The sequence below is a fragment of the Puntigrus tetrazona genome, chromosome 18 (assembly GCF_018831695.1).
Source record: "Puntigrus tetrazona isolate hp1 chromosome 18, ASM1883169v1, whole genome shotgun sequence".
Lineage (NCBI taxonomy): Eukaryota > Metazoa > Chordata > Actinopteri > Cypriniformes > Cyprinidae > Puntigrus > Puntigrus tetrazona.
Genome location: NC_056716.1, coordinates 21,176,893 through 21,204,251, shown reverse-complemented (window position 1 = coordinate 21,204,251; position 27,359 = coordinate 21,176,893). Strand labels below are relative to the sequence as shown.

Genomic DNA, 27,359 nt, shown 5'->3' with positions numbered 1-27,359 from the left:
CCCAGTCCTGTCTGACATAAGCAGAAATACTGCCCAAATCAAATGAAAGTACCTGAAGCTAACTGAACACAGCTAGATTTAATCAGCTTTAGTGAGAATGAAGCAAACTGATCTGAGCTGAAAAGCGGAACCAGAAAAAAATCCATTAACATGCAAAACAGACAACGTTGTCTTGTATCCGCGCTTGTGGGACCGCAAGACGCCTGCTGTTCGGATAGCTGTTACGTGTATTAGGAATTACACCAAGTAAGCAGAACTGTCAGATAGAAATCTGTTGACAAATTTAAATCTTCAGCAAACACTAGCCTCAACAGAAACTTCTCAATAGCTCGTTGATGCAATAAATATATCACATAGAGCGATTCAGTCTCTATAACTGAGCTTGTCATTCACCAAACCAGCTTGAAGTACCCAAACAGCATTGCCACTCAAGAGAGAAACTGGACCATGTAGACAGCCTGCTGACGCAAAGAGGATTTCTTGCAGTGAGCAGGACGAAAACGTATCTTACTAGGCCGCAGTCAATGAAGTGCAAAGAGAGGCTCTTTGCTCAAGAGACGCGGCCCTCAGAGACTGTTCGCGCAGAATGCTGATGCCCGTAGAAGCACAGGATAGTTGAAAGATACAGAAACCCTGAGTGCAAACGCATGCAGAGCTACGAACCGACAGAGTAAAACACAACAGAATAAGGACGGCTTTGTAAGATGCCTCACGCTGATTACACTGCAGCCAATACGAGCAAGACTAACAGAACAGCTTATCGGTTCGCATATTTTTAGCAGGACATGAACATACGCGCATGGGGAACCCGCTGATAAGTCATAATGAGATAAAAGCCTAACTGAAACGGATCATACCGTTCATTTAGCTCTCTGTGAAATCGTTCCTTAAGCGGAACAGCGTTGGATTGTAAGTGAAGGTCTACATTCCCCCGGGGCTGAGAAATTCCTGTTCACTTTAGCGTTATATTCGTCCTCCTATTCGTTCACTAACAGCGGTACGCCTTGACGGGGGACCGCGGGGAACAAGAAGAAGATCTAAAACTGGAGGGAGGAAAATTACGTTGCTAATGGGAGACGTTGAACTACTTCTAATCAAATGCTATTTACGCAGCACTTTGCTAAATGTCACTGTTATTATACCCCCGTGCTCTACCTCTTTATTAGCCAAGGGGGTTCTTGATAGTTACAACTAATAGCTTCTGATTATAGGAATGAATGGAAGTCACCATAGAGACAATGAGGGTGAGAAATGAATTGTGGTTATCCCTTCTCTCTCTCTCTCTCTCTCTCTCTCTCTCTCTCTCAGGTCCAAACCACAACCATGTGTATATCTGTCAGTCTGAGTGGATTTGTGGTGCTGGGCTGCATGTTTGCCCCCAAAGTCCACATCATCATGTTCCAGCCTCAGAAGAACGTCACCAGTCACCGGTTAAACATGAACCGGTTCAGTGTGAGCGGGCCGGCCACTAGCTACGCGTCCCACGGTGAGATCTAAACACATAACAAAAATATATATTGCAGTATTTGAAGTTTAAGTATCGCTTTATTGTAAGCTTCAGTTAAGCTCGCTATTAAGAACCAATTAAACTACAACCTTTGCCTCAAACTCATTAATTTGCTTCTTATTAACAGTTAGTAAGGTAGTTGTTAAATTTAGGTATTGGGTAAGATTAAGAATATAGAACATGGCAATGCAGAATACTGTACTACATTTACTTTTAGTGCTAATAAACAGCCAATATGTTAATAAGAGGCACGCTAATAAACAACTAGTTAATAATGAGAACTGGTACCTATAGTAAAGTGTTTCTTTTTATGTTTTTTACATTTCTAAGCAAGCAGACTACAGACGTAGCAGATTATCAGGCAACTACCAAGGTCACCCATCATGTTTAAACCAGGGTCAAGAGCAGGGCCTTGGACAAACACACACACAAAAAACTGGATAATAAAATTGTTATTGCAATAAATGAAAAATAAAACGTATACCTACATAAGCAATCAGACATACAATTTCCACTTAGCAGACTGGCAACTACCCAGGACAACTAGGGTCAAGAGACAGTATAAACTCAATATTTAAAATAAATTGCCTCAATCGATCAGTTGAATTATGTTTAGAGAGCATATATTATTAATTTAATTCCGACACAGGCTTAAACAAATTTAGAACGCCATAATAATGCAATAACAATTTTGTTATTGTTGAATTTATTGCCATGGTTGTGGCATGATGGGTCTAATGTGAACATATATTATATACTTACACAATTATGCAAACCTGCAAACAGGCTCACCCACAAAAAATAGCACAAAATTAGAAAATGCTGCAAAGCAATTCATTTGTGCTCTATATACATACAATACAAGTGACGCACAAGGCCAACCGGTTGCCAGTGTTGAACTTTCCGCAGTGCTTACGCAGACGGTTTGTAGTTATTACAGCCCTTTGATATGCCAATTTACACTGAGGATTTTAATGTCAGCATTGTCACACAGAGCAGTTGTGTAAGAGCCCCGAGGAAAGGTGCGGCTGAGCGGCCGTTCTGCCGCCTGATGCTGGGTAATAAGCACATGTGTGCGCAGACAACAGCTTCTGCTCTAATGCATTATTCACAAGCACAAAAACAGATCAGGTAAACAGTTTCATCTTTATTTACATTTCATCCGTCTAATAAATAACATGACAGGCACTGCAAAGAAGAGAAGACACTGCAGAGAAGAGATCACATACAGTCACCCGCTATGAGGAAAAAGGAGGGGGAGGGAGGTGATGAGAGGAGAATCAAATCAGGGGAAAAGCATGTCGGTGAACTTGGTAAAAAAAGTTTGTGGTGCCTTTTATGCAAAGTTGGCCTGGCTGTGTTTGGAATTGCATTTTAACATACATCCCTATTGCTGCAGTTCACGGCGAAGCTTGTAAACACAGTATGAAATTTGTCATTTTGAGAACATGCATTGGAGACTTTTGAACAGAATGGAGATGTGAAGATTTTTCTTATTTTGCCTAAATATCACATTCTTTTGGTACTTGCCTTCGGAGGCTACAGAAAATAGCTATGTTTCCCAAAAGAAGGTTCAATGTACCCTGACTTTCAAATTGCAAATGTTTTCACCCCCTGTCTCTTAATGCATTGTTTTTCGTTATACGTTTTTCGTCCTCTATGATAGTCCTTCAGTTGTCCTCAATGTGAAAAGAAGGATCTCAAAAATCACATATTGTTGGAAATACAAAAACAATTATGGAAAAGTATTTGTGTGACCTGAAGTGTTTTTATTAAGAACATCGGGCAATTGAACTCTTCAGGACAAACAAGAACAACTAAACAACTATCACTAAATCAAAAAACAACTATGGAGTATTAATTATTAAAAATTCAGTGGGAGGTAAACAGTTTTCATAAATGTAAAAAAAAAAAGTCATGTGGACTATTTATTTAACTTATTTTAATTATCTTATTTGTGAAATATCCTATTCAGGTCAGTGCTAAATAACATGCATTTTGCATGATCCTCTTATTTTGGTAATTAACATAGCAGATTCTGAAAACCTTTCGAATATGTAAAAACGACTTCTTAGGCCTCACCTCTTTTACATTCCCATACCCGAGTCCGTTTCATTCCTCTAATTCTCCTTTTGCTCTCTCTCTTAAGCATCCGTCAGCGCCCACTACGTTCCGACGGTGTGCAACGGCAGAGAGATCGTCGACTCCACCACTTCCTCTCTGTGACCTCGCCCCTTCCTCCAGACTCCTGCTCCTTAGCGACTGTTAGCCAATCAGCACACATTGTGCTCCGCCCAAGAACTAGGTCTGCCTACAGTGTGTAGAAAGTGTGTATGAATACAATGATTATTAAATTATTTTTAGGGCTTGTTGTAAATATTAACTTACATTGTTGTAGAGAAACAAAAGAACAAAAAAATCCTTTATAGAGAGATTTTGAAAACTTTTGTTTTGATAGCTTTATTATGTATGTTGTAAACGGCCATGATGTGATGATGTAAAACTCAAACCAGTTTTTGATTGGGCCAAAGTAGAGACTGACAGAAACGGCTCCGCCTGCAATACTGGACACTGGAATTTGTGGTCGTTTTCTTTTGTAGGCCTCATTGTAATAACCTAAAACGTGTGTATTTCTATGTTGTACATTTTGTACAGAATCTTTAACCGATGGTTTTAACAGCACAAGTCGACAGTATTAGAGTCTACGCTGGTCATGAGGTCCAGAGCAGGAAAACCATCGAGTGAGCTCTCGCGCCTCAAACTTCACGTCGTCTTATCACAGGCAGTGGCTTGATGCCAGAGGTTACAACACCATTTTAGTACACTGTCATGACATCTGGAAGCATATTACATTAACTGCATCTCATAAGCGTTGCGTTTGGATTGGCTGTGATGCATGTTTATGTTGCAGCACAGATGCGCAGTGCTACAAAACGTTATATATGTTTACATTGCCTGTGACGAGAAGCCTCCGGGAACGGAAACTCTGGAAGATGAGCACGTGAGGTACTTCACAAAGTTGACATATACCTCTTTTCCACCATCATGGTGCCGTCCCCACACTTGTCGACTGGATAAATGGTGATTCACCAGAAGAAAATAAGAAAGGCTGTTTGGGACAGAGCATGAAGCAGTATTGTCAGGGGGCAACGGTATTGTCACCAAATACCCTTTTTAAACATAAAATTTACATAATTGTAAAAATATTGTAATATTACAAGTTCCAACATAATTGGAAATAGGAAGTAATGTGAAAAATATATTTCTATCATCTTCTGCTCACAAAGGCTGCATTTAATAAAAAAATACAGTAACATTGTGAAACATTATTACAATTTAAAATAACTGTTTTCTATATTAATAGATTTTAAAATGTGATTTTTTATTAACTAGCAAAGCTGAATTTTTATCATCATTACTCCAGTCTTCAGTGTCACTTGATAATTCATAAATCATTTTAATATGCTGATTTGCTGCTTGAGGAACAATTCTTATTCTCAGTGTTACAAACAGTTGTGCTGCTTAATATTTCTGTCTACCCCAACACTGGCACCGGTGCCATTTCAGTGGAAAACTGGTGATAATCAGTTGCGTTTCTGATGTGTGAAATGCTTTGTGATGCAGTGAATGTAAAATGTATTCTGTTGTTCGATATCGGCTTGTTGTGCCTTATCATTTGTCCTATAGTTTTAATATGAGAGGTTCCTCAGAGCCTTTGGGCGGAAGGGGACCAGGCCATTTTTTACAGACGTCTTTTTTTACATTTCAAAAGTTTTATACATTTCTATGTTTTTCTGTTGGTTCGTTTGAAAGAGAGTGGGATGCTCGGGTTCTTTGACAAGCTGAAGATTGAGGAGAGCTAAAATGTTAAAAGTTTGCTTGTTTTTAGCTTGCGGCCATCACATGGCCCCAAGGGATTCTGTACAATATCACGCTACCTAATGCAAGTGTCAAACTGTATCATGTCATTGTAGGATCATCCATTCTTGGCTCGTCATGAAGAGACATAGTAAACAAACATGTTATAGTAACCTAGAAATGCTAAGCTCTAAACATTCATAATTCAACAGCATGGCAGCAAAGCAAATCATTTGTGTGTCAGTTAACAGTACCAGGATATGAGCATACACAGCACGAATGAGAAAATCAGATGACAGAAAATCGTAACCAATAAATGACAGATTTAGTCTTCCAATGGGGACAAACTTACTCACAGGAACACGAGATGTAGTGCAACTACACAAATATGTAAAATCAGTATGCAGCTGAGCCCACATAAACTATACACTTCCTCAGTTTTTTTCCCTTTTTGATTACTACTGGTGAGCAATAGGATAACTAGAATAAATAGGACAATACAATAATTCCAACAAACCCCTAACCTTAAGTAAATATCAATAGGTAGCCTAATTCAAAACTCAGTACCCCCTGCACAGCAATATTTAAAAAACTATTTGAACATCCACAGTACCAACTTGCTAAAACCCACTTAAAAAATCTGAGCAACTGCATAGCAACACTGTGGAAACACCTTAAAAACATGCTGACTAATACTTAGAAACACCTTAGGACAGAGGAGTCAAACTCAGTTCTTGAAGGGCTGCAACCCTGCTCCAATAAAAATACCATGTAGTTTTCTGTTACTGTTCAAATAAGCCTGAAGGAATTATTAGCTGAATCAGGTGTGTTTAATTAGGGTTGAAAGCCCTGCAGGAACTGAGTTTCACACTGCCTTAGGAACTGCATAGCTACACCCTGGCAACCATCCAAAACATCCAAGTAACTACACAGTAACACAAAAGAAAACACTCAGAGCACTTTAGCCAGTGCATAAAATGCTCTGAAAAACCAACATAGAAACATACTAAAAAAACACTTTAGCAACTGCATAGCAACACCCTGGAAACCAACCACATCCTAGAAGCAGCACAGTAAGATTCTAAACATCACTTCTTCCAAACTCCATAGCAACCCTGGAAACCAACCACACCCAAACAACAGCACAGTAACATTCTAAATACCACCCAAAACATCTTTGCAACTCCATGGCAACACCCTGGTAACCAACCACACCCTAACAACAGCACAGTAACATTCTAAATACCACCCAAAACATCTTTGCAGCTCCATGGCAACACCCTGGTAACCAACCACACCCTAACAACAGCACAGTAACATTCTAAATACCACCCAAAACATATTTGCAGCTCCATGGCAACACCCTGGTAACCAACCACACCCTAACAGCACAGTAACATTCTAAAAAACGCCCACAATAGCTTCACAAATGCATAGGACGCTGGAATCCAGTACTGTGGTGGTCACTTTTGCACAGACAAGATCAATAAATAGAAATTTTGCTCTTGGTATAAATTACCAATGAAGGAACTACAAAAAATACTTGTCAGCGAGTGTGGAGAGATAAACAGTATGGTTTATGTAATGTATTTCACTGCCCCATACTCAGCAACTCAGTGCTTTTGTGGTGAGGCTTACAGTACAACACCCTCCCCAAAATCTGCACACATCCTCTTTCTGCACGTTAAGTTGCTAGGGGTCCTCGTTCCAGCCTTAGCCTCTTTAAGAATGTTTTTGAGAGAAGAAAAAGTCAAATGTGGCGGTTTCGTCTGAGTGGCTTAGAAACGGTTTAGGAGCCGAGCCGAGACTGCAGTCTGCACAGAGACACAAATGGAGAGCGAGCCTCCCTCACCCACTGCAGCAATTTCATTTCAGAGTGGGGATCGAGGGTCTTACTGCAAAAGCAGCGGGCTGTGTCTAAACGCGTCACTGCGTGGGAAAGTTTAAGGCAAACTTTCAGAGATCTGTTCGTGTTTGACATAAATCTCCACACCACAACAGAACACGGATGTCAGCCCTATTTGGAGTGCTAAATACGGTTAGGTTCATACACAGCTCGGCTTTGAAAGTGTCCGTATCGTATAACCTTAGTGGCTGCTTCACACTTACAGGTTTCCCCCTCCGAATTCAACATCAAGTTTGGTTGATGTGTGAGCAGAACTACAGACGGTAAACCGAGGAGTGTGTACTGTGTAGGCAGAGAGCGAGATATAAATCCTGTTAAAGGAACGGTTCACCCAAAAAAGAAAATTAGCTAATTTTACTTATTTTAAAATCATTTCTCAGGCCACCTTCATAGAGACAGATTTGGAGAAATGTAGCATTACGTTATATGCTCAACGATGAATGCTCTGCAGTAAATGGATGAGTCTGATAAAAACATGACACTTAATCCATGCCACTTCAGTCCATCAGTTAACATCTTGTGGAAGGTTTCTTGCAAACATGCAACAAACCAATCATTGTGGTATTTTTTAATTTCAGACATGATGTTTTTTTGTTTGTTTTTTTCTTACAAACACACAGCCTTTTGCTTTTTAAGGCTTTAATTGATGGACTGGAATCTTGCGGCTTATTGTGATGTTTTTATCACCCGTTTAAAAACTCGTTCAAACCGATGGCACCCATTGAATGCAGGCTATCCACTGGTAATGAAGTGACGCAATGCTACATTTGTTCTAATTAAGAAACAAAGTCATCTACATCTTAAATGGCCTGAGGGTAAGGAGATTGTCAGCAAATTTTCATTTTTGGGTGAACTACTAAGCGTCTTGGCAGACAAAGTAATTGAGAAAAACAAGAACTCTATACCTACAGTAAAGGCAGAAGGAGTTGCCAAAGGCTTTAAATTAATCAAATTAAATAAAAAAAATACAAATTATTGATGTTTATTGTGGTTAACCATCACTTATGGTTAAAGACATGACCCAAGACCAGGCCTATCTTTTTCCTGAACGGAGAAAAATCTGTTAAACGCAGCTGAGATTATAACTAAAATACTTAAATATAGGTCATAAATACTTAGGTTCCAGTATTGTTAAAAAATCTATTAAACTGATTCTGTGCTGGCCTGCAAGTTTTAAAAAAAGATTACTTTGTTTTCTGTTGTATGTACAGGATAATTTAGTGTCACATCTGTTAGTAAATACAGTACAGTTGTCGAACCCTAAATTTTGAATGTGTGACTGGACACACTTTCTCTGTCTGTTTTTCTGAATGGCATGTTCGTTGGATGTACCAAGAACAATTTGGGATGATTTCAAATTTGTATGTAAGGCTTAAATAGACTAAATACCCTCCTTTAGATCTGTAAAGGAGGTGAAATGTTTGGGACGTGTACTTTCGGGAAGACACTGAACTTTTCGGTTTGAACACAAAGCAATAGAACAGTACCCATGGTGCAGTGTGCAATAAAAAAAGGACATTATGACATCATAATAAACAAACTAAATGATGAATTGTCTGTTTTATTCCTCGTGTGGAGGTTGTGGGGTAACGGTGATCGTTATATCATACACAAACATTGACATTGACGTACCTTCTCAACGCTCAACCTTTCTGTCATTGGGACCATGATGGATTCAGATGTCTCACAAAGACGAGTCAGGTTCCCCGCTGAAATAAAAATTAAAAAAAAAAAAAAAAAAAAAAACTTCTCCGGGTGTTCTCTCTTCCACTAAATTATTCTGCTGACATCCAATCAGCTGGCTTCTGGCTTTCTAAAGAGGACGAAGCAGCAGAGATTATGAGCGAGGAAAATGGAATGCAATTTTTGCCAGGGATTTTCTGGCCAGAATAATACATCGGAAGTGCTGAAGTGCTGAAGCCTTTGAAAACTCTTCCTTTTATCAGCCACACGAGTTCGTCTGAGGAGAGAGAGAGAGGACAGGTGAGAGAAAGCGAGAGAGAACGGCATGAATGGGAGAGTTAAAGTGATGGCTGAGGGATAGAGATAGTGAGGGAGTTTTTTGGTGAATTGTGCACATCACACTTTCTTCGCACTCGGTGGAATTCTAATGGCTGTGGCACCGAGTCGAGGCTTTTTCTGGGAGATATCAGAACCGCTGCACTTTTCCAGGTTAGACACGACCTCCTCCACCTACAACAACCACAATATTTCTGAAGCCCCGAGAGACGAGGAGGCACAGGAATGAGTGAGAGTCGGAATAAAAGATAGTGAGCTGTGACATTCAGAACGAGTGAGAGAACTAATGAGGACAGCTAAACGTACAAGGCTTTTGCTACACCGCTGCAGATTTAAAGCCATAGTTCACCCAAATATGACAACTCTGTGATCATCTACTCACAGTCACGTTGATTTAAACCTGCGCCGTTACAAAAAGAACCTTTATATTGAGCAAAACAAAAACAAATAGCGTAGCACAAGGTGAGGTACAAAGATCATTTTTGCACAGTACAAAGATGATGCGGTAAATATTAATCTGTCTTCTAAAGTCGTCTGTATATTTCGATCAAAGAAATAAAGGACTACTTTTATGGTTTGTTGTTGTGGCTGCTGCAGATTATCAAGCAATGAAATAAGCATAATTCTTTTAAGAACAGCATAACATTATAAAATATTCAATATTTTGTAAAAATTAATCTGAAATAAATTAATGTTAGATGGAAATACCTGAATTATATAAAAAAATGTTGCTTTAAAATAAAAATATATCTAAATAAAAATAATATATCTATATATAAAAAGAATTTTACATTTTCAGCAATAATAATAATTCAATCTAAATACAAATATTTAAATGTTTACATATACATTTTATATATGTTAAAAACATTATAAATATGTATAATAGTGCATAAAAACATTTAAAGATTATGAAAACATCTCAAAACATCAGACAGATGGCAAAAACAGTTTACATGAATTATCCATGCATATTGGTTCAATTCGACACATTTGAGAGTGCAAACGATAATTTATTATACACAATATCAAAACAAATTTTATCAAGAACTGACATCAGTTGAACACAGTTACAAGTTAATTTCACAAACACACACACACACACACACACAGAATGAGAAAAATCACTGAATTACTCATGTGAATAATATTGCCTACAGTATATCTAACACTTCAGAGTAGTAGTGGACCGAACAAAACAACTACATCCCAACGGCACAGTAAACCACAGGTTTACACCTCAATCCAGAATCAATACGGGTCTCTGCAGATCATTTCCCCAGATTTCATGTCGATGGCTCTTAAAATTTTATGAACAAAAAGCCCACCGGCAGTTCATTAAGTTCCTTAATTAGACTGCAAATGTTTCATCACCTCAGTCTGCAGTCACAGTTCTGAAGGAATCCTTTTCTCCTGAAATCTCCCGTGTTTGTCTTGATACTGTAAGCCAGATTAACACAGAGGTATGTCGAAAAATCATAAAAATAGCTGTACAGAAATGACTCCTGCTTTGCTGTAATCTCTTTATTCATAGACTTTATTCATGTCGTATTTCATTTGGAATGTCACCGTCACAGTCAAATAGGTTACTTAACTAAAAAAAAAAAAAGAAAGAAAGAAAAACAGTCTATTTTGGCTGCACTCGAACACAACACTTTACATGGCTTTCCAGTGCTGTTTAGCCGGGATTGGAAGCGTCTGTCAGTAAAGCTTAACGTCTGAGTGTATTTGTGTGACCCTTGGCTACATTCGCTCTGACAAGCTAGGACTCGTGTAAAGTCGCGCCTGTCGCTCCAAAAAGCTTCTAGAGAAGCCCAGGCACTGGAGAGGGAGGGAATTTTCACGCATTTACGATACACATACACAACTGCATAGTGACAAATCTCGACAGGAATATTCGTAAAAACAAGTCCATCCGGGTTCCTGAGGCGTCGCAGGCTCGTTTGTTTAACCAATCTTCCTTCCTCGGGCACCCGTACCCTTGTTTTCTTAAGGCCACTACGTGTGATATGGGACTTCCATTCATCCCTTTCTTTTCCGCATCCCTCTTCTATCCCCACACAGACTTTTCTGTATTGGAGAATTGCAGTTGGACAGCTTCTCCGCTCGTCTTGTTGCCCTAGAAACAGGAACACGGTTTTGAAAACGCAGGGCGAAGCGGGAACAAATCGCTGAACGCGGGCGCGACAAATGTACACAAACAGAGTGCGGAATCGGCCTCTTCGTCAAGGTCGCCTCCCTTTGAAAAGCCTGCCCCGCGAAGGCCAAGGACTGTCCGCGGACACCGCGCGTTACCAGGACAACCAGCGTGCAAATCAAACAGCTAGGTCTGTTAAACAGAAAGACAAATGACCCGCAACTGCCTCTGTATGACACGGATTTCTGGAACGCTGTTAGTCGCACATAAGTTCGGTTATGAAACCTAGTTTCCTACATGGACAGTGTTTTAATGCATCACCGGCACGCTCCCTACGCAAAGCCTGTTCAAAAAAGGTAGCCAACAATAATATCCTGCATCTTAAAAACTCTTTTTGGCAAGCGCGCCGAAAAATCCATTCAAGATGGCAGATCCCTTGAGCTGAGAGAAACGCTGACTAAAAACGTACATGTTGCACGCAAAAATAAAACTTTTAATTGCACTGTTTGTGTGTCGTTTATTTCTTAAAAGCTTATTAGCTCAATATGATTTCTTGCCTAATTCCTCACAATTAGTGCTATCTTGCGTGGTGCGAGTCAACACGATATTAAATTTATAACGCTAATACACAAACGCAGATGAAAAACTATTAAAATATTTAAACCAGTAAGAATATTGCTATTAATACTCATATAACAGTGGTTTAATATGCATAATACAAATGTAATAAATAATTGTAATAATTTGCATTAAATAAAATTCTATATTTTATTAATATGTTTATACCTCTCAGATAACAGCTGAAAAAGTATAATTTTTTTTTTCACACATTCCACTGTTTTTAAAATATTGTATGTCAAATACTTACTTAGATAAATTTGTTTCAGAATTATTTTAATATGTGATTTTTGTCAGCTGTTTTTGCACATTTTTATGTGTAGGTTTTAACCCATGTTTAGCAAAAGTGAGGGATTATTTGGGTTTTACGCTGGATCCCAGAGGGTTAAAAACCAGTCCAGGTCTCCCGGCCTGACCCAGCTGGTGTTTTTAGCAGGTTTGCCTGTTGAAAATTGCCCAAACCCACCTAAAACCAGGATGGGAGACCAGCTAAAACATATTTTCCCCGTTCATCAGGGTTTATCTAAGGCGAACCAGTCACCAGGAACATGATTGATTAATTCCTCTCGTTTTGGACAGATTATTCTCCTAATTAACTTCCTCGATAATTACAGGACAAAAACTGACTCCATATAGCGCAGGAAATCGGAGCACGTTCCCGAGGGGGGTCGTACGGCATTTTTCAGGACTGAACGCTTGAGTTTTTAAGCGACAATGGAAGTTCTGAAGAGTGACGCTTGAATACAACTCTCTCCCTCTCAAACTCTCTTCTAATTGGCCGTGAACACAGTGTGACACGCCGCATATGCCAATGCAGCTCAACAGTCTTTAATCTTACAGATGTTTCTAGAAGTCCCTCAGCGGCTCCTTCAGCTGCCCTGAGTTAAACATCAAGGCATATACACACCCACCCTCACACACACTCGCAGCTCACTTTCCGACTGCAGTGGCTGCTAGCGCAGGGTGAAGGAGGGAAAAACAAAGAAAAAGCGAGGCAGGGAAAAGAGTACAGGGAGGGTTGAACTGAGGTCACTTCAGCAGAAATGCTGTGAAGAAACTGCAGGGTGTGGATGTGAAAATCATTAAGAAATTGAAGCATATTTTTAGAAACACTTCCGTGAATGTCCATTAGAGGTCACTAAAAATACCCTGCTGTGGTCAAAAAACTTGAATAATTAAGATATTTTAAATATTTTTTTAAAAAGAAGAAAGTTTTTTTAAAAAGCTGCAGTTTTTGTCCAAAATAAATAAATAAATAATAAAATAAAAAGATAAAATAAAAGATTCTATTTATACTAAATATTATTACATCTTAAAATCTATTTTAATATATTTTAAAATGTAATATATATATATATATATATATATATATATATATATATATATATATATATATATATATATATATATATATATATATATATATATATATATATATATATATATATATATATATATATATAAAAAATCTTTGCATTTCTACTTTTCTCTAGCATTTAGTTGTCAAGTAAATATATTTTAATATTACAACTCTTGTTGGCTCCTTGACTAATTGCTTTTGTTCCTCTTACTTGAAGCACTTTGGATAAAAGCATTGGCTGAATGTGCAAATGTAAATGTAAATGAAGAGTTATTCTTGCTGTTCCGTTTGGTGCAACATTTAAAAAAGTAGCATAGCAATGAAGTTCAGTGGTGTTAATGTCTAATGTCCTAAATCAGCTTATTGTCTTGTTTTTCTGGGCTTTATGCCTCTTTAATGCACAAAAATAGCAAAGAGTGACAGTAGAATGTTGGAAGAGATTACTAATCATATTTGCTCACTCTTTTGGCTACGGCATCATTTAAGCTTTAAAGGAAAACATCGAAATCTGTTGTCGTGTAGCTAACCTTAGTAGCAATAGCCTTTAGCTTAGCCAGAAGAGAAGACCTGTTGGCATAAACCACTTCTTCCTCCTCATTCTCCTCTCCTTCTCCTTCCATTATGGCGCAGCTGTCTGCCACAGGTAACTCGCACTCTTTATTGGCCGACATCACGAGTTTGGAATACTTATACTCCAGCCTATCAGAACGCGAATACAGAGAATTATTAGCACAAACGAAGAAAGAAGGTGGTATATCTCCAAAAACAAGAATCATACTTTTTGTTCTTCTTCCAGAAGTAGCAGGTCAGAGAGACGAGCAGAGCAGCAGAGAACGCTCCAAGCCCAGCGCCCACCTTCAGCCAGAAATCAATCGCCTCACATGAGGACGTTCTCGTGAGCGGGAGAGTCAGCCCTCCAGTACACAGCCGAGGTTCAGTCCACACAAACACTGTGTCCTTAGAATCAAAATTTGCATCATTACATTGTTTTTTGTCTGGATGCAAATGTAATTATTTAGCTACGATATGTTCGGTGGTTTGGTGAATGCAAACTTCCAATGTTGTTACATTGGTCTTATTTTTCGTATTCATTTATAGTATATTATATACAAGTTATTCTTTATGATTCTTACATTATTACTCCACATTATATTCATATTGTTGCTGGCATACTTGAGTATTACATATTTATTCTCTTTTATTGTTATCCATTCCATTTATACCCATATTTCATTGACAGTATTTTCTGTCAGATTCCACATATAAAAGTACATCTCGTTATCATTAAAAAGTGTTTATCAGTTAAAAAACTAATTTTATATGCAAGGATGTTTAGCTAAATTTTAAGCTTAATAAAATTAAATAAAAAAGAAATACAAATACATATAAATCTATTTTAAAATTCTGTTTATTTTTGTGATGCAAAGCTGTATTTTCTAATAATATTTTTAATGATAAAACAAGTTGTGCTGGTTGTACAGCACAAAATTGATTTGAAATGGGAATCTTTTGTAAATGTCTTTACTGCCACTTTTGATTTAATGCACCCTTGCTGAATAAAAGTATTAATTTAAAAAAATTATAACAATAAAATAAAAAGGTATTAACACCAGAACAGCAAGTGTACTAAGTTTTTCCCTTTTATAGTTGTTACAATAAGAGAAACTTATTTGTGTCACTCAAGCATCTTATTTAAGCCAGTCATCATCATCATCTTTCAAGCTGCACCTGTCACAAACACGTGAACACCCACTGTGCTTTTCTTCATCATTTTTGTTTTGGCGGCTTAACGCGAGGAATATTCCGCATACGTGTCACCACATGAAAAAACACTAAACTTCTGATGATAAATTCAGTAGAATACACGCAAGTCACAACAGACGCTTTTCTTTAGTAGACTGATTTTATCACTTACATCAGCGAGGACCAGACTATTATGCGATTTCAAGGACGTGTTAACTTGCAGTTAGCCAATTTTAACTGCGCTTGATACACAATCATTATAACAAATTTCTCAGTCAATAATATATACACAGCCGTTCATCAACGGAACTGATGACGGAGTACCTGCACTCCTGCCTTACAGGCTCCTTCAATGGCGTGGTAGTCGACAGCGGTGCAGCGCGGGCAGGAACTAGAGCTCTCCCACAGGAAGTGGAACGTACAGCCGTCGCAGGTCCCTGCAGGACACTCGCTGACACAAGACGGAGGAAGTCAAACTTAACCGAAGTGAACTACCTTTACACTAGTTGTGTCGCTGCTTGGTTTTTTTTTGGCCGTAGGTTCTAGCAATCTCTCCGCAAATGCAACGAGAAAGGATACGAAAGCAAAATCATATGAAACATTTTTTAAAGTGCCCCTATTCCAATATTGCCCTTTATGCAGTGTGTACAGTATTGAAAAGTAGATGACCTAAAAGTTGTAAATCTGAAAGTGCATGATAAATAAAGTTTTTGTCTCTGAAAATAACGACTCGACTCTATACAGCCTAAACGAGTCAAATCCCACTCTTCATCATGGCTTAACACATCTGAATAATTCAACTTGACTTCTATATATATATATATATATATATATATATATATATATATATATATATATATATATATATATATATATATATATATATATAGCACTTGAATCAAGTTAATTTATTCAGATGTGTTAAGCCATGATGAAAAGATCTCCAATAATTAAATTCACGTAATATAAATGCAACCAAAATAAATGACTACACATTTGGTAAAATAAAACAAATACATCAAGGCAGTGGCCCTGCTGTGAGGTGATTTGATACGGCATGATGGGAGATGCCCTGTACCAAATTTAGACTGCATTAACCTCGGTGCGCTTGTTTATGTGTGTGTGTGTGTGTGTGTGTGTGTGTGTGTGTGTGTGTGTGTACCTGGGCACAGATATGTCTCCTCTCATTGTTTTCTCTGGGTTACAGCGCAGTGAAACCACTGCATTCCTGCCTCTCGGACACGAGGTTGTGACCTGCGAAGATCTTTACAAATAAAAGACACCATTAAACACATAATGGATGATAGAGGGAAAAGAACAAACATCACACTTTATTAAAAAGCCCTACAACTAAAACCCCAGATAACCATATATGAGAGGAAATTTAAGAGGCACTTTAGGTTTGATGATGTAAACGCCAGTACCGATAGAAGAAGTGGACATCTGGGATTCTCTCGGATGCAGATGGAAATAGTTCTGGTCTGGTGGTTATTCCGTTAAGTTGAGTTTTCTCTACTGTGGCTCCTGTGGCATAAACACACAAACAACCTGTCTTAGAGGACACATGGGGGTGACAGGCAGCAAAGCAGGAAGTGCTTAGTAAGCAGGACCACCCGTGGATCCAAGTAATTAATAGTATTTATCACTAAACAAGAAGCCCGTTTTATATATGCTGAGTTTTAGACCCGAGAACACAGATGACAGGCGCTGTTTAGAATTAAAGCAACAGAAAACTACAGCACATTTTTAATGGCTGGAACTTGTCTGATATAACAACTCTGACCAGTAAATATTATAAAATGTCAGAATATTATTATCTTTTTAGGAAAACATGAGTTCACCTTTGTACAAACGACATACAATATTCACATGAAAATTTTGGATTTTGTTGTTTCAACTAGGTCCCGATAATGCTTAATTAAAAAATTGGAAATTAACTGATGCATGTTTTTTTTATTCATTATTATAAAAAGAAACATTATATGATATTTTATTTTAATAATAATTAATAAGTTCTGATATAACATACAGACATAAGCATCAAATGTATATGGAATATAAAAAAATATATATATATATATATATATATATATAAAATTCTAAAAATATATTCTAAATATACACACATATATAGCATAATATTCCATTCAATATATACTCATATATAATAAGTTCAGATAGTAAAAAAATAAAAATAATAATAATAATAATTTTAAAAACACTTCATGAACATGTTTTATAGTTGCCACAGTCCCCAAGTGGTCTTCTCATTAACAACAGCAACCCTGGCAATGTTTACTCATAGGTGATATTTCATACTTACTGAGCTTTAATGATTAAACTGCAAATGACTTTACTTCAGTTAGAAGTCCCAACGGGATTTAATTTAGAATTAAATAAGCTGTTAAGGATGCTTTCCTCCATTATTTACAGATAATGGAAAGTCTGTTAAACATTTAATTAACGTCATAACTTACAATATTAATTTTAGCAGCCTTATTAGTAAGCAATTCAAATGAACGAAATATGGACACGCACATCACAAACGCTACACTATCGAGAAGTCAGAATAAATTTTCAGTTTTTTTAATTCTGAAATGATCTTACCCTGAAAAGTGTCAGCCAGGCTAATAGACTGAGAGGAAAGAGCTGTTCTTAAGCCCCGCCCATCAGATGGAATAATTGTTGATTGACAGAGAAAAGCCTCCACTGAACTGCCCAGCTGACCGCCTTCAGCGTCCTCATTGGGCAGGTTTGTGACATTATCTCTGCAGACCGCAGCCTTGTGACCCTGACAAAAGACGAAGGAAAAAAATAACATTATTTTGATGTCATTTCTTCTTATTTCAAGTGTTGGTGTTGTACCTCAGCTCCACACAGGCTGATATTGAAGAGGTGGTAATACTTTGTGCCTTTTGCAGTGAAGCTGGGCCCGTTCATGATAGAGCCAGCGGAGTTCAGAGCACTGAAGTCATACCGAAGTGTCCGATTCTGGTCAGTGTATGTGAACAAACAGTCACTAAAACACACGCTGTGCTCCTATGATTGAAACATTCAGGAAAGAACAGTCGCACACATATTAGTTATCATTGCTCCTGAAGCACTTTTCAGTAATTCAGATTTATTTAAACAGAAACAGCTGAAATACCTTGTTGCTTTTGCTGCCTGGCCCACACGGCTGGCACGCTTCTTTGCCGTAGATGCGATGCCCTGACAGGATGGTGTTAGGAGGGCACTCCTGGCACCGGTTGGTGTCTTTATCAATGTAGTGTCCAGCCGGACAGGGCACACAGGAGGAGCCGGCCTGCTGAGACTGCAGGGCACACGGCCGACACGCTGATGCCACCCCGTCCATGGCATTAGTGACAGTCACAGAGTAAATCTTCACCAGGTCGTTTACATACCGACGCACCTGACGGACAGCGGGAAAGACCATTACGACTTTGTCATTCATTTCTATCTGTGTGAGTGTGCATGTATTTGTACTGACGTCACTAGCCTGACTGGTGCGTTGAAAAGCCCAGGTGAACGCAACAGGAGAGTCTTCAGCCATGATGTGTGTGTAACTCTGTTTGCTTTTACTCCCCTCCCACGATTCAATGACATTTGTGCTCCTTTTGTTTACATCCTGAACCAACAAACAAAATCAATGGCACTTTAAAATAAAATTAAGGGTTATGAACAATGGGGTGGACAATGTCTTTAAAAAGAACACTTTAAAAAAAAAAAAAAAAAAAAATTGAAAATGCTGTGAATGTTCATCTCATGTGTATGTGCATGATTTTAAACATATTCTACCCTTACAGAAAAATTGCAATAAATCAACCAAAACCCAACCCTAAATTTAAGTGACTGTAATAAGGTGTAAAACTTAAAATAAATAAATTTAAAAAAAAAAAAAAATATATATATATATATATATATATATATATATATATATATATATATATATATATATATTTTATATTTTACATATTTCTGTAGACAGAAAGGGTTAATGTTTTAAAGTGTTCATAAAACATTTAACAATTAAAAAGTAAACATTAAATATTTCAAGTGCACATTTAAAATCAGATAAAAGTGTTTCATTTGAAAAATAAATAAATAAAAATAATAGAATTGCAAGCAACGCTCACCGTCATGAAGTAGAACTCACAGTCAGCCGAGCAGCTGGTTTCAAACTCAAAAGTGATCCGGCCGTACTCACCGCCGGATGCTCCTCGAACTGACACAGGCAACCTGATACGAGACTCATTTTTAAACAGACAGCATGCGTTACGCAAGGACAAACACTTCACACACACACACCGAGCACCAAAGGACATTGTTCTTGTAATACCCACTCACGCAGCAGAAACGCTCATGCGCTGCATTTTACCCATGCTAATCAAACAAGACCTTAATGAGCTTTAATGAACGTAATTTGCAGTGGGTGGCACTTGAACAGTGTAGTTGTGTGGAGGTGGACAAGTGCTTGAAGACTCACTTGAATCCAGGCACAGTGAGAGTTAATATGAGATAATCGTTATCTGATCGACCTGCTCCTGATTGTACGTGATCACCCGCCACCGCCCAACCTAAAGCACACAAAATGTTCAAGATATGAAGGTGTTATGCACGCAATGTACACACACACACACACACACAAAAACGTAGAAAATTCCATTTAAATTCATCAGCGACGCAACTGCGCCCCCTAGCAGTAAAAACAAGCATTACAGCCATATGCCGTAATATAATACCGCGCCATACTCGTGTAATCTCTCACCATTCAATCCATCACAATTGTTGTTGGCCACGTTGAAGCAGGATGTCTTCACGTTGGCAGGCAGCATGTTCCACCACTTGTACTCATAGCCGAGGACAGGCTCTGTGCCAGCTGGACAGGGCCGGCATGCTACAGACGCCACACAATCCACGTTTAATATCTTTTGGCTGTTTGTTTGAAATGATGCTCGTGCTTTTGAAATAATCGTAATTCATACGTCCTTATTAAGATGTCAGGATGGTTTCTCACCTTTGACCCCATCGGAGTACGTCCCGGGTGGACAGGGAGAACAGGTGGCAGTGTCGTTGTTATAGAAACCAGGATTACAGGGCGGACAAGGCTGGCGCTGACCGGAAGGGGGCAGTGTTACTGCGCCAGCAGCAGATGCCAAACAAATCTGAGGTTCTACCCACTTATATATGACCTGAGTCTGTATGACAGAGACAGCAGCATTTATGTACTTTTATATTTTAAATGGACAAATACAAAATATTTCTATTTTACTCCATTACTCATATTATAACTCATAACTATTATGTATTAGTTTTATAAAGCCAGTGGAAGGATTTGGTATTTTTTAAAGCTTGTGTTTGTGTGTGTGTATGAAAGTGTGTACATAAAAATAAAACTCATGCTTTAAAAATTAAAAAATAAAAAGACATATTTCACCCTGAACCACAAAACCAGTCACTTATATTTGTACCAACAGCCAACACTATGGTATATGTCAAAATGATACATTTTTCTTTTATGGCAAAAATCATTAGGACATTAAGTAAAGATCATGTTTCATGAAGATATTCTATAAATTTCCTACTGTGATTATATTAAAACTTATTTTTTTATTAGTAATATTAATTGCTAAGAACTTCATTTGGACAATTTTAAAGGTGATTTTCTCAATATTTAGATGTTTTTGTGCACCCTCAGATTCCAGATATTGAAATAGTTGTATCTCAACTAAATATTGTCCAATCCTAACAAACCATACATCAATGGATGGCTTATTTTTCAATTTTGATTTATGATTGGTTTTGTAGTCCAGGGTCACAGGGTCATGTGTTAAAGCATAAAAATGCTATTTATTTCATCTAAAATACAGTGATAATAGTTAATATATATTTTACCTTTCCATCTTTATCACAGGTGGTGTACGTCTGGATGTAGTCTTTTTCTGAGCATGGAGGTCTACTTTTGCACATGGCAGAGCCTTCTGCTATTAAAGATGCAAAAAAAAATATAGACGTGAATAGTTTGGAACTGGAGGACAATCCTAACAAAAGCAAAACTATTCAAAAAGGCTAAAAAATGAGCTAAAGCAAAATGAGGTGATGGTGAGTAAATGATGTTTTTGGTGATGTATGCCTTTCAATACACACACACACACACACACACACACATGCACTTACAGGCGTAGTGTGTTTTTGTGTTACAAGGTGTGCAGGAGCTGGCCCCTCGGCCGGAGTACGTGTCCCGTGGACAGGGCTCACAGGAGGACGAGCCTGGGGTGCGACTGAACGTCCCAGGCTTACATGGAAAACACTCCGATGTATACGCCACACCTGAAGGAGAGAACATGTGTCATATGATCTTTCAAAGAGGGGGAGCGGCTTTTTTTTCCAGATTAAAATGGAGAACACACTCACAGCACGTCCTCACCTTCAATTCGTATGTTCTTCAGGAGCACAGGCTTGACTGCTTTAGAGCCGAGTGTGACTCTAGTGGTTCTCCAATACAGAATATTAGTGCCAGAATTCAGATTCACCTGTTCATTTGAAGAAGACAGTGTATATACACCTCACTCTTAGGATGACTTACTTGTGCATTAAATGTTTTTGAGAATTAAGAAACAATTGCAAAAAGAAAATAACTACTGTATGTACAGTACTTTTTTAACCTGAAGTTTTTAGGCCGAAACATTAATTACTCTCCCTCATATGATTTCAAGCACATAGGACCTTCATTCATCTTCAGGACCCAAATTAAGATATTTTTAATGAAATCCGAGATGTTCGCGTGACCTATTCCTAATTATCACCTTTATTTGCCAGGGATGCATTACATCGAAAGTGACAAAGACTTACGCCAAAAATATATTTTCAAATAAATTCATTGTTTCTATTCATTAAAGAATCCTGGGAAATGCTTTTAACTGTTTTTAATACTGATAACATAAGAAATGTTTCTTGAACTATAAATCAACGTATTGAATGATTTCTGAAGGTTCGCGTGACACTGAAAACTGGAGTAAAGGTTGTAATTTAGATTTGCTTTACAGTAATAGATTACAATTTAAAATATAATAAAATACAGATAATATTGCAATTTTTAAAAAATTAAATCGCTAAACTTTCAAATGGTAGTTTATATGCAAAGTGTATATGCAAATAAAACAATAGTAGCAGTATAAGTAATATGTAGCGTTCTTTAACTTACACTGTGTGTTCCCCACTCTCCGTGAGTCGTTAATTTGATCCATTTTTTATTTGAATCCTGGTCCATCTCTTGACACTGGTCGTTCTGAATCTGTCAAAAAAAAAAAAAAAAAAAAAAAAAAAAGATTTGCACAATACAGAATGGCTGCTTTTGATGTCTTAAAATATCCTGCACACAAACAGCCAAAATGGGATCCAAACTTACAAAGAACTCAAAGAAGATGCTGTTATCCACATACTGGTACTCAAAGGACGCTGACCCCGGCTTCTTCAAGTGTACAGTGTAGATCAGAGACACAGTACACTCATCTCTGCTAGACTCCAGATACGTGCCCTGAGCGACCCACTTTGCGCTAAACACACACAAATACACAACACACACACACACACTGCGGTGACTACATTCTCAAGTTATATAACAGGATAAAAATAAACGATTGGTTTAATACTTTTGTTTCATGTCCGTGAAATGAGCGAGTCTGCATAAATAAGTCTGTGTATGCTTTAATCTGGATTTTTAATATTAAATAAGTAAAAGGAAGGGGCAAAATACAGTGTTTTATTACAAATACGTTGATGCGAACAAACGAATGAGAACTTGGATTGAAAACAAGGCTGCAAGTAAAACCGTATCTCATATGCGTGTTGTCTTTTTAGCGTTTAGTGTTGGACGACCAACCAGAACACACAATCCATCATTTTAAATTCACGTGGTGTTCTGTGGTCAATCTTTTATACGTGATTGACTGCTCCGGAGGAACTGACCTGCTGCAGGTGGACACATTCTGTCCGCTGCGTGTGTTATCAGGGCTGGTCGCCAGGCTGCTGAATCCAGGAGGGATGTCGTCCCACTCATCCAAACGCAGGCCGCTGCCCAGCGAGTAAGTGCCAGCCGCACACTGAGTGCACTCCTGAGCAGACATCTCCAGAAACTCCCCCGCTTTGCACGAGAATGCTGAGGTGACAAAATGTACAATACATTTTATGCCAAAGAGAAAAACATACTGACCAGATCAATCACTAATGCAAATACTAGATGGGTCGAGTGAAGCAAAATTATTATTATTGATTTTAAATCGGTTAAGCCATTACATGCAGTCCACTGAATGTTTCCTATTTAGCTTTTTTGGTTAATTAATGAATTAATAAATATTTTTTGGTTTGTTTTTTAAAACACTATACCTTTGAGTATTTAATCAATATTTTAAACAAATAAAGTTTGTTTTTAATTTTGTGCTGTCAAACAAATAAGTGCATCCAAAATTAAAGTTTTTGTTTACATACATACATACATACATACATATATATATTATAAATGATAAAGGGATACACACACGAGTGTTTATATTTAAGAGATGTCATAGTCGTATATTAAATAGATTATATATAAATGTAAGTATTTTAACTAAATATATACACAATAAATATACACAGCACACATATTTAATTTTTTTTTGATGCAATTAATCATGATTAAGCACTAAAATAAAAAAAATTATTACATTCTTCTATAAAAAAACAAAAAACTAATATCATGAGGTAGTACATATTAACATATACATATTACAGCCAACATTGACAGAATTCCAAGCTTTTCATTTTCACGATGCAACACATTTTTTAAATAATGAAATTAATAATTAGCAAGAAATGCAAGTAATGAGTGGGACCTGCGTTATGCTATTTTATGCTCAGGGGTCTCACAAAATCATAAACCATTTTTTATTTGGTTACATTTTTTCCCACCTCTGTGGTCTTGGTTATGTCTGAATAAATCAAAAAAAAAATTCAGGGGCAGAGAATGTTTAATTCGATTAATTTTCATGAAGATATTAATAATGTGCACAATAAAACTTGATAAAATAATGATTGTCATTTTTCAAATTACAAACCTCTGTTCACATTATGCACGAATACAAATAAAATACATGGGCCAAGGGACACATATTCTGTCCAAGAGGAAATTCCTCAGTGCTGATAAGGTGCGACAGATATGCTGTTCAGATTCACACACTTGACATTCAAAATGCATGGAATCACGTTAGTGTACACATTCGTGCATGAACATGCAAATAAACACTCACTGTCCATCTAACAAAGTCTGTCTAAGACACTGTGCAAACCTACTGCAGTCGGCGCCCTGCACAGGTTCTGGTAGTTCAGTACACTCTCCTGGATTCAGAGGAATGGCCACCCTCCATCTGGACCCGGTGCTGTCACACTCCGTGTACTGAAAGTAGTAGTCCGCCTGCAAAAACAAGCAACACGTCTAAATTTAACATGATACTTGTGTTTTGTGGGTGCGGATGTGTGAAGTTTGACTGTAAGAGAGAAAAGCACACGGACGCTTGAGTATTGTGTGGATTTAACGCAGACAGCATTAAAACAGGTTGCAACATGCCTTAATAAACCCATGAGTCACGTCCTAAGTCCTTTCCTCTTCAGACATTAGCATTAGTTGAGTTTTTAAACCTTCTTTCGTTTTGTACTGACTGACCTTTAACCTTCTCCCCTTCACTCAACGGGCCAGCGCTTCAAGTCCGAGTTATACTTAACCAGATTGAAGAAACTGGAACTCCATCTGAGACACGTCTTGTTCCTTGAAGAAATTGAACAAACTCCGACAATGAATTGAAAGAAGGGGCAACATCTTTTTTGAAACGGAATAAACTGGACATGTTTGTGAAAGAAACTAAACAAACTGCAGCTTCTTCTCCGCAACTTGTACAACAAACTGAAACATATTCATTCTTTTTTCATTCATTTTTTAATTTTTTTCCTCAGACACGTGCCATATAAATTCCCAACTGACCAAAGACCAAATCTGAGGGGAATTTTTTTATATATATATATATATATATATATATATATATATATATATATATATATATATATATATATATATATATATATATATATATATATATATATATATATATATATATATATATATATATATATATATATATATATATCTGAGCAACTCTTGGTAAACAGATTTAAAATGAGTCATGGGATGCCCATCATTAATCTGCACAGAACAGATTTACAGATTCATGCAACAGAAAACCTCTTAATCATTTCTTCAACATCACATGCCAGCAGATCCTCAAACGCTTATTGAGTGACTGGGAAGGAAAGGCAGCTATCAGGAGGAAGCTGATAAAACCCAGAATGCCCTGCAGGGTCAACATACGGGAGGGCAGACTGAGAGACAGCTCAAAACAGGAAACAGTCTCAGATATTACCAAACAAAAGCCTAGTCCATTACCACTGTATTAATGTGCCACCGAATTACACAATTACGCACAGCTCGCTTATAATAATTTAGCAAAATCGATGCTTTCTTTGCAGCCACTAGTACAGTGAATAACATTTATTACTAGTAGATTCATATTTCAGTTATTGAATTTTGTCTTGAGAACTTCTCAATGCATGTAATTCCCTAAAAGCAATTAAGTACATTAAGGAATTATATAAATAACTCGACTTGTTTCCATGTTTTTAAATGCAATATCTCTTTAATTGCATATATATCAAATTGCCTCTAAATAAAAAAAAATGACAACCTTCATTATTCTCTATTAACAAAAAGAAAACAATTATTTCATATGCCAGGCTTTACCGGATGATGTACTGTATACATTTACCATACGATTTTTGTGAATAAGCGAGCAAAATAGTTTCAATTCTGCAATACTGTTCCTTAGACATAAGCACTGCAGTGAGTCGTTTACTTTATGGGACACGCGCGGATTTTAACAGGCACAGTTTTTTCCATGCACAAAGGCCGGAGGAGGTACTGAGCTCTCGGTGAAAGCGGTTTCAGTGAGGCTATTCTTAGCATCATATCACCAGGCTCTCGAGATGGGCATGCGGGGCTGACCATCTTTGTGAAAAGCTCCGCTTAGCACTCCACTTGAACCTTATTCAGCCATAACGTCACACATAAAAAACGCTGGCTGGATGACAAATACGTATTAAAAATGAGATGCCCATCCCAAACACTAAATCAGACACCAAATCAATATACTGAGACAAAAAGCATATCGGTTTCTCGATCAATACGCGTCTGAAAAGCTCAAGATACAGTACCCAAGCACGTCGTAATGAAATACCCAAACGGTTTGAGAACAAACTTTTAAACTGAACACCTTTTAAAAAATAAATTGCTAAAAATACAAACAAACTGCAATAGTGTAAGACTAAAACATCAAAACCTCAAAAGCCATTTCCCACATTGAAAGAAGCACTCAGAGTTTCTTGTAAGAACATTAAGAAGTCACATTAGGCAATTCTAAGCTTCTAGAGATGTTATTTAAGGCTCCTCGAGAAGCCTTTTGCAGAACTCATTTTTTTGTAAAAGCATTATTAGATGTTCACCAACGGCATTTGAGTGCAAGAGTCTGATTCTTACATGTTAAAGCAAAGAAAGCCATACATAATATCTTTTGAGCATCTAAACCAGTCACTTGCCCGATTCAGACAGCCTGCTTCTCATTGGTTAAGGGTTTTCAATCGCTGCAGAGTCTCTGAAGGACCTGTTACTTTAGTTATCTTAAGGTAAAGCAGCCTACACCGTCTTGCCGCGCGCGTCAGCGAAGAGACCGATCCCAAAAGTACAAACAAACGTACGGAAAACCACGGGGGCTTGAAAAACAAGCCAGCGTGCGCGAGAACGGATTTATGAACGCGTGTGAAACGCAATTACGAACGCAGAAACGTCTCTCACCTCTTTACACGGGCGCAGGTGAACGGCGCACGCCGCGGACGCGTTCAGGATGAAAACAAAACACATCCACGCCGCGTGTTCCGGCGCTAAACGGCTTCGGTGGAGGACCGCGGTCTTCCTCGTGCGCTCCATCGCTCGCGGAGAGGAATAACGGGACCGTCCCGTCATATCGGCGAGCGACGTCAACGCAGAACGTCATCCGACGGAGCCGGTTTGAAGTCTTAGAAATTACGTCACAAAGGAGTTACCCAAATTAGGCCGAGACGAGTGTCTTAA

The 27,359-nt window shown here is 37.8% G+C and overlaps 2 protein-coding genes across 5 annotated transcripts in view; one reads left to right on the top strand and one right to left on the bottom strand.

Moving 5' to 3' along the window:
- Nucleotides 1-8,823, top strand: part of grm3 (glutamate receptor, metabotropic 3) — a 39,749-nt gene extending 30,926 nt beyond the window's left edge. For all 3 annotated transcript variants that reach the window (XM_043265089.1, XM_043265090.1, XM_043265091.1), the window contains 2 exons: nt 1,309-1,486; nt 3,657-8,823. In XM_043265089.1, coding sequence (XP_043121024.1) covers nt 1,309-1,486; nt 3,657-3,733 — 255 coding nt within the window. In that variant the 3' untranslated portion in view covers nt 3,734-8,823. The remainder of the gene's footprint in view (nt 1-1,308; nt 1,487-3,656) is intronic.
- Nucleotides 8,824-10,282: 1,459 nt separating this feature from the next.
- elapor2a (endosome-lysosome associated apoptosis and autophagy regulator family member 2a) lies at nt 10,283-27,335 on the bottom strand. 2 transcript variants are annotated; one of them, XM_043264859.1, is made up of 22 exons: nt 27,084-27,335; nt 24,479-24,599; nt 23,117-23,306; nt 22,557-22,704; nt 22,353-22,442; nt 21,576-21,681; nt 21,326-21,478; nt 21,044-21,132; nt 20,166-20,346; nt 19,917-20,045; nt 19,635-19,725; nt 19,285-19,387; nt 18,639-18,776; nt 18,297-18,560; nt 18,014-18,187; nt 17,756-17,939; nt 16,573-16,672; nt 16,311-16,412; nt 15,473-15,599; nt 14,184-14,362; nt 13,933-14,104; nt 10,283-10,730 (listed from the first exon to the last, which is right to left on the bottom strand). In XM_043264859.1, the coding sequence occupies exons 1-22, from the start codon at nt 27,249-27,251 to the stop codon at nt 10,677-10,679; spliced, it is 3,063 nt and encodes a 1,020-aa protein (XP_043120794.1). In that variant the 5' UTR covers nt 27,252-27,335; the 3' UTR covers nt 10,283-10,676. The 2 variants fall into 2 exon arrangements, with proteins under 2 accessions (XP_043120794.1, XP_043120791.1); XM_043264856.1 differs by having other exon boundaries at nt 10,283-11,409; nt 27,084-27,330.
- Between the last annotated feature and the right edge of the window lie 24 nt (nt 27,336-27,359).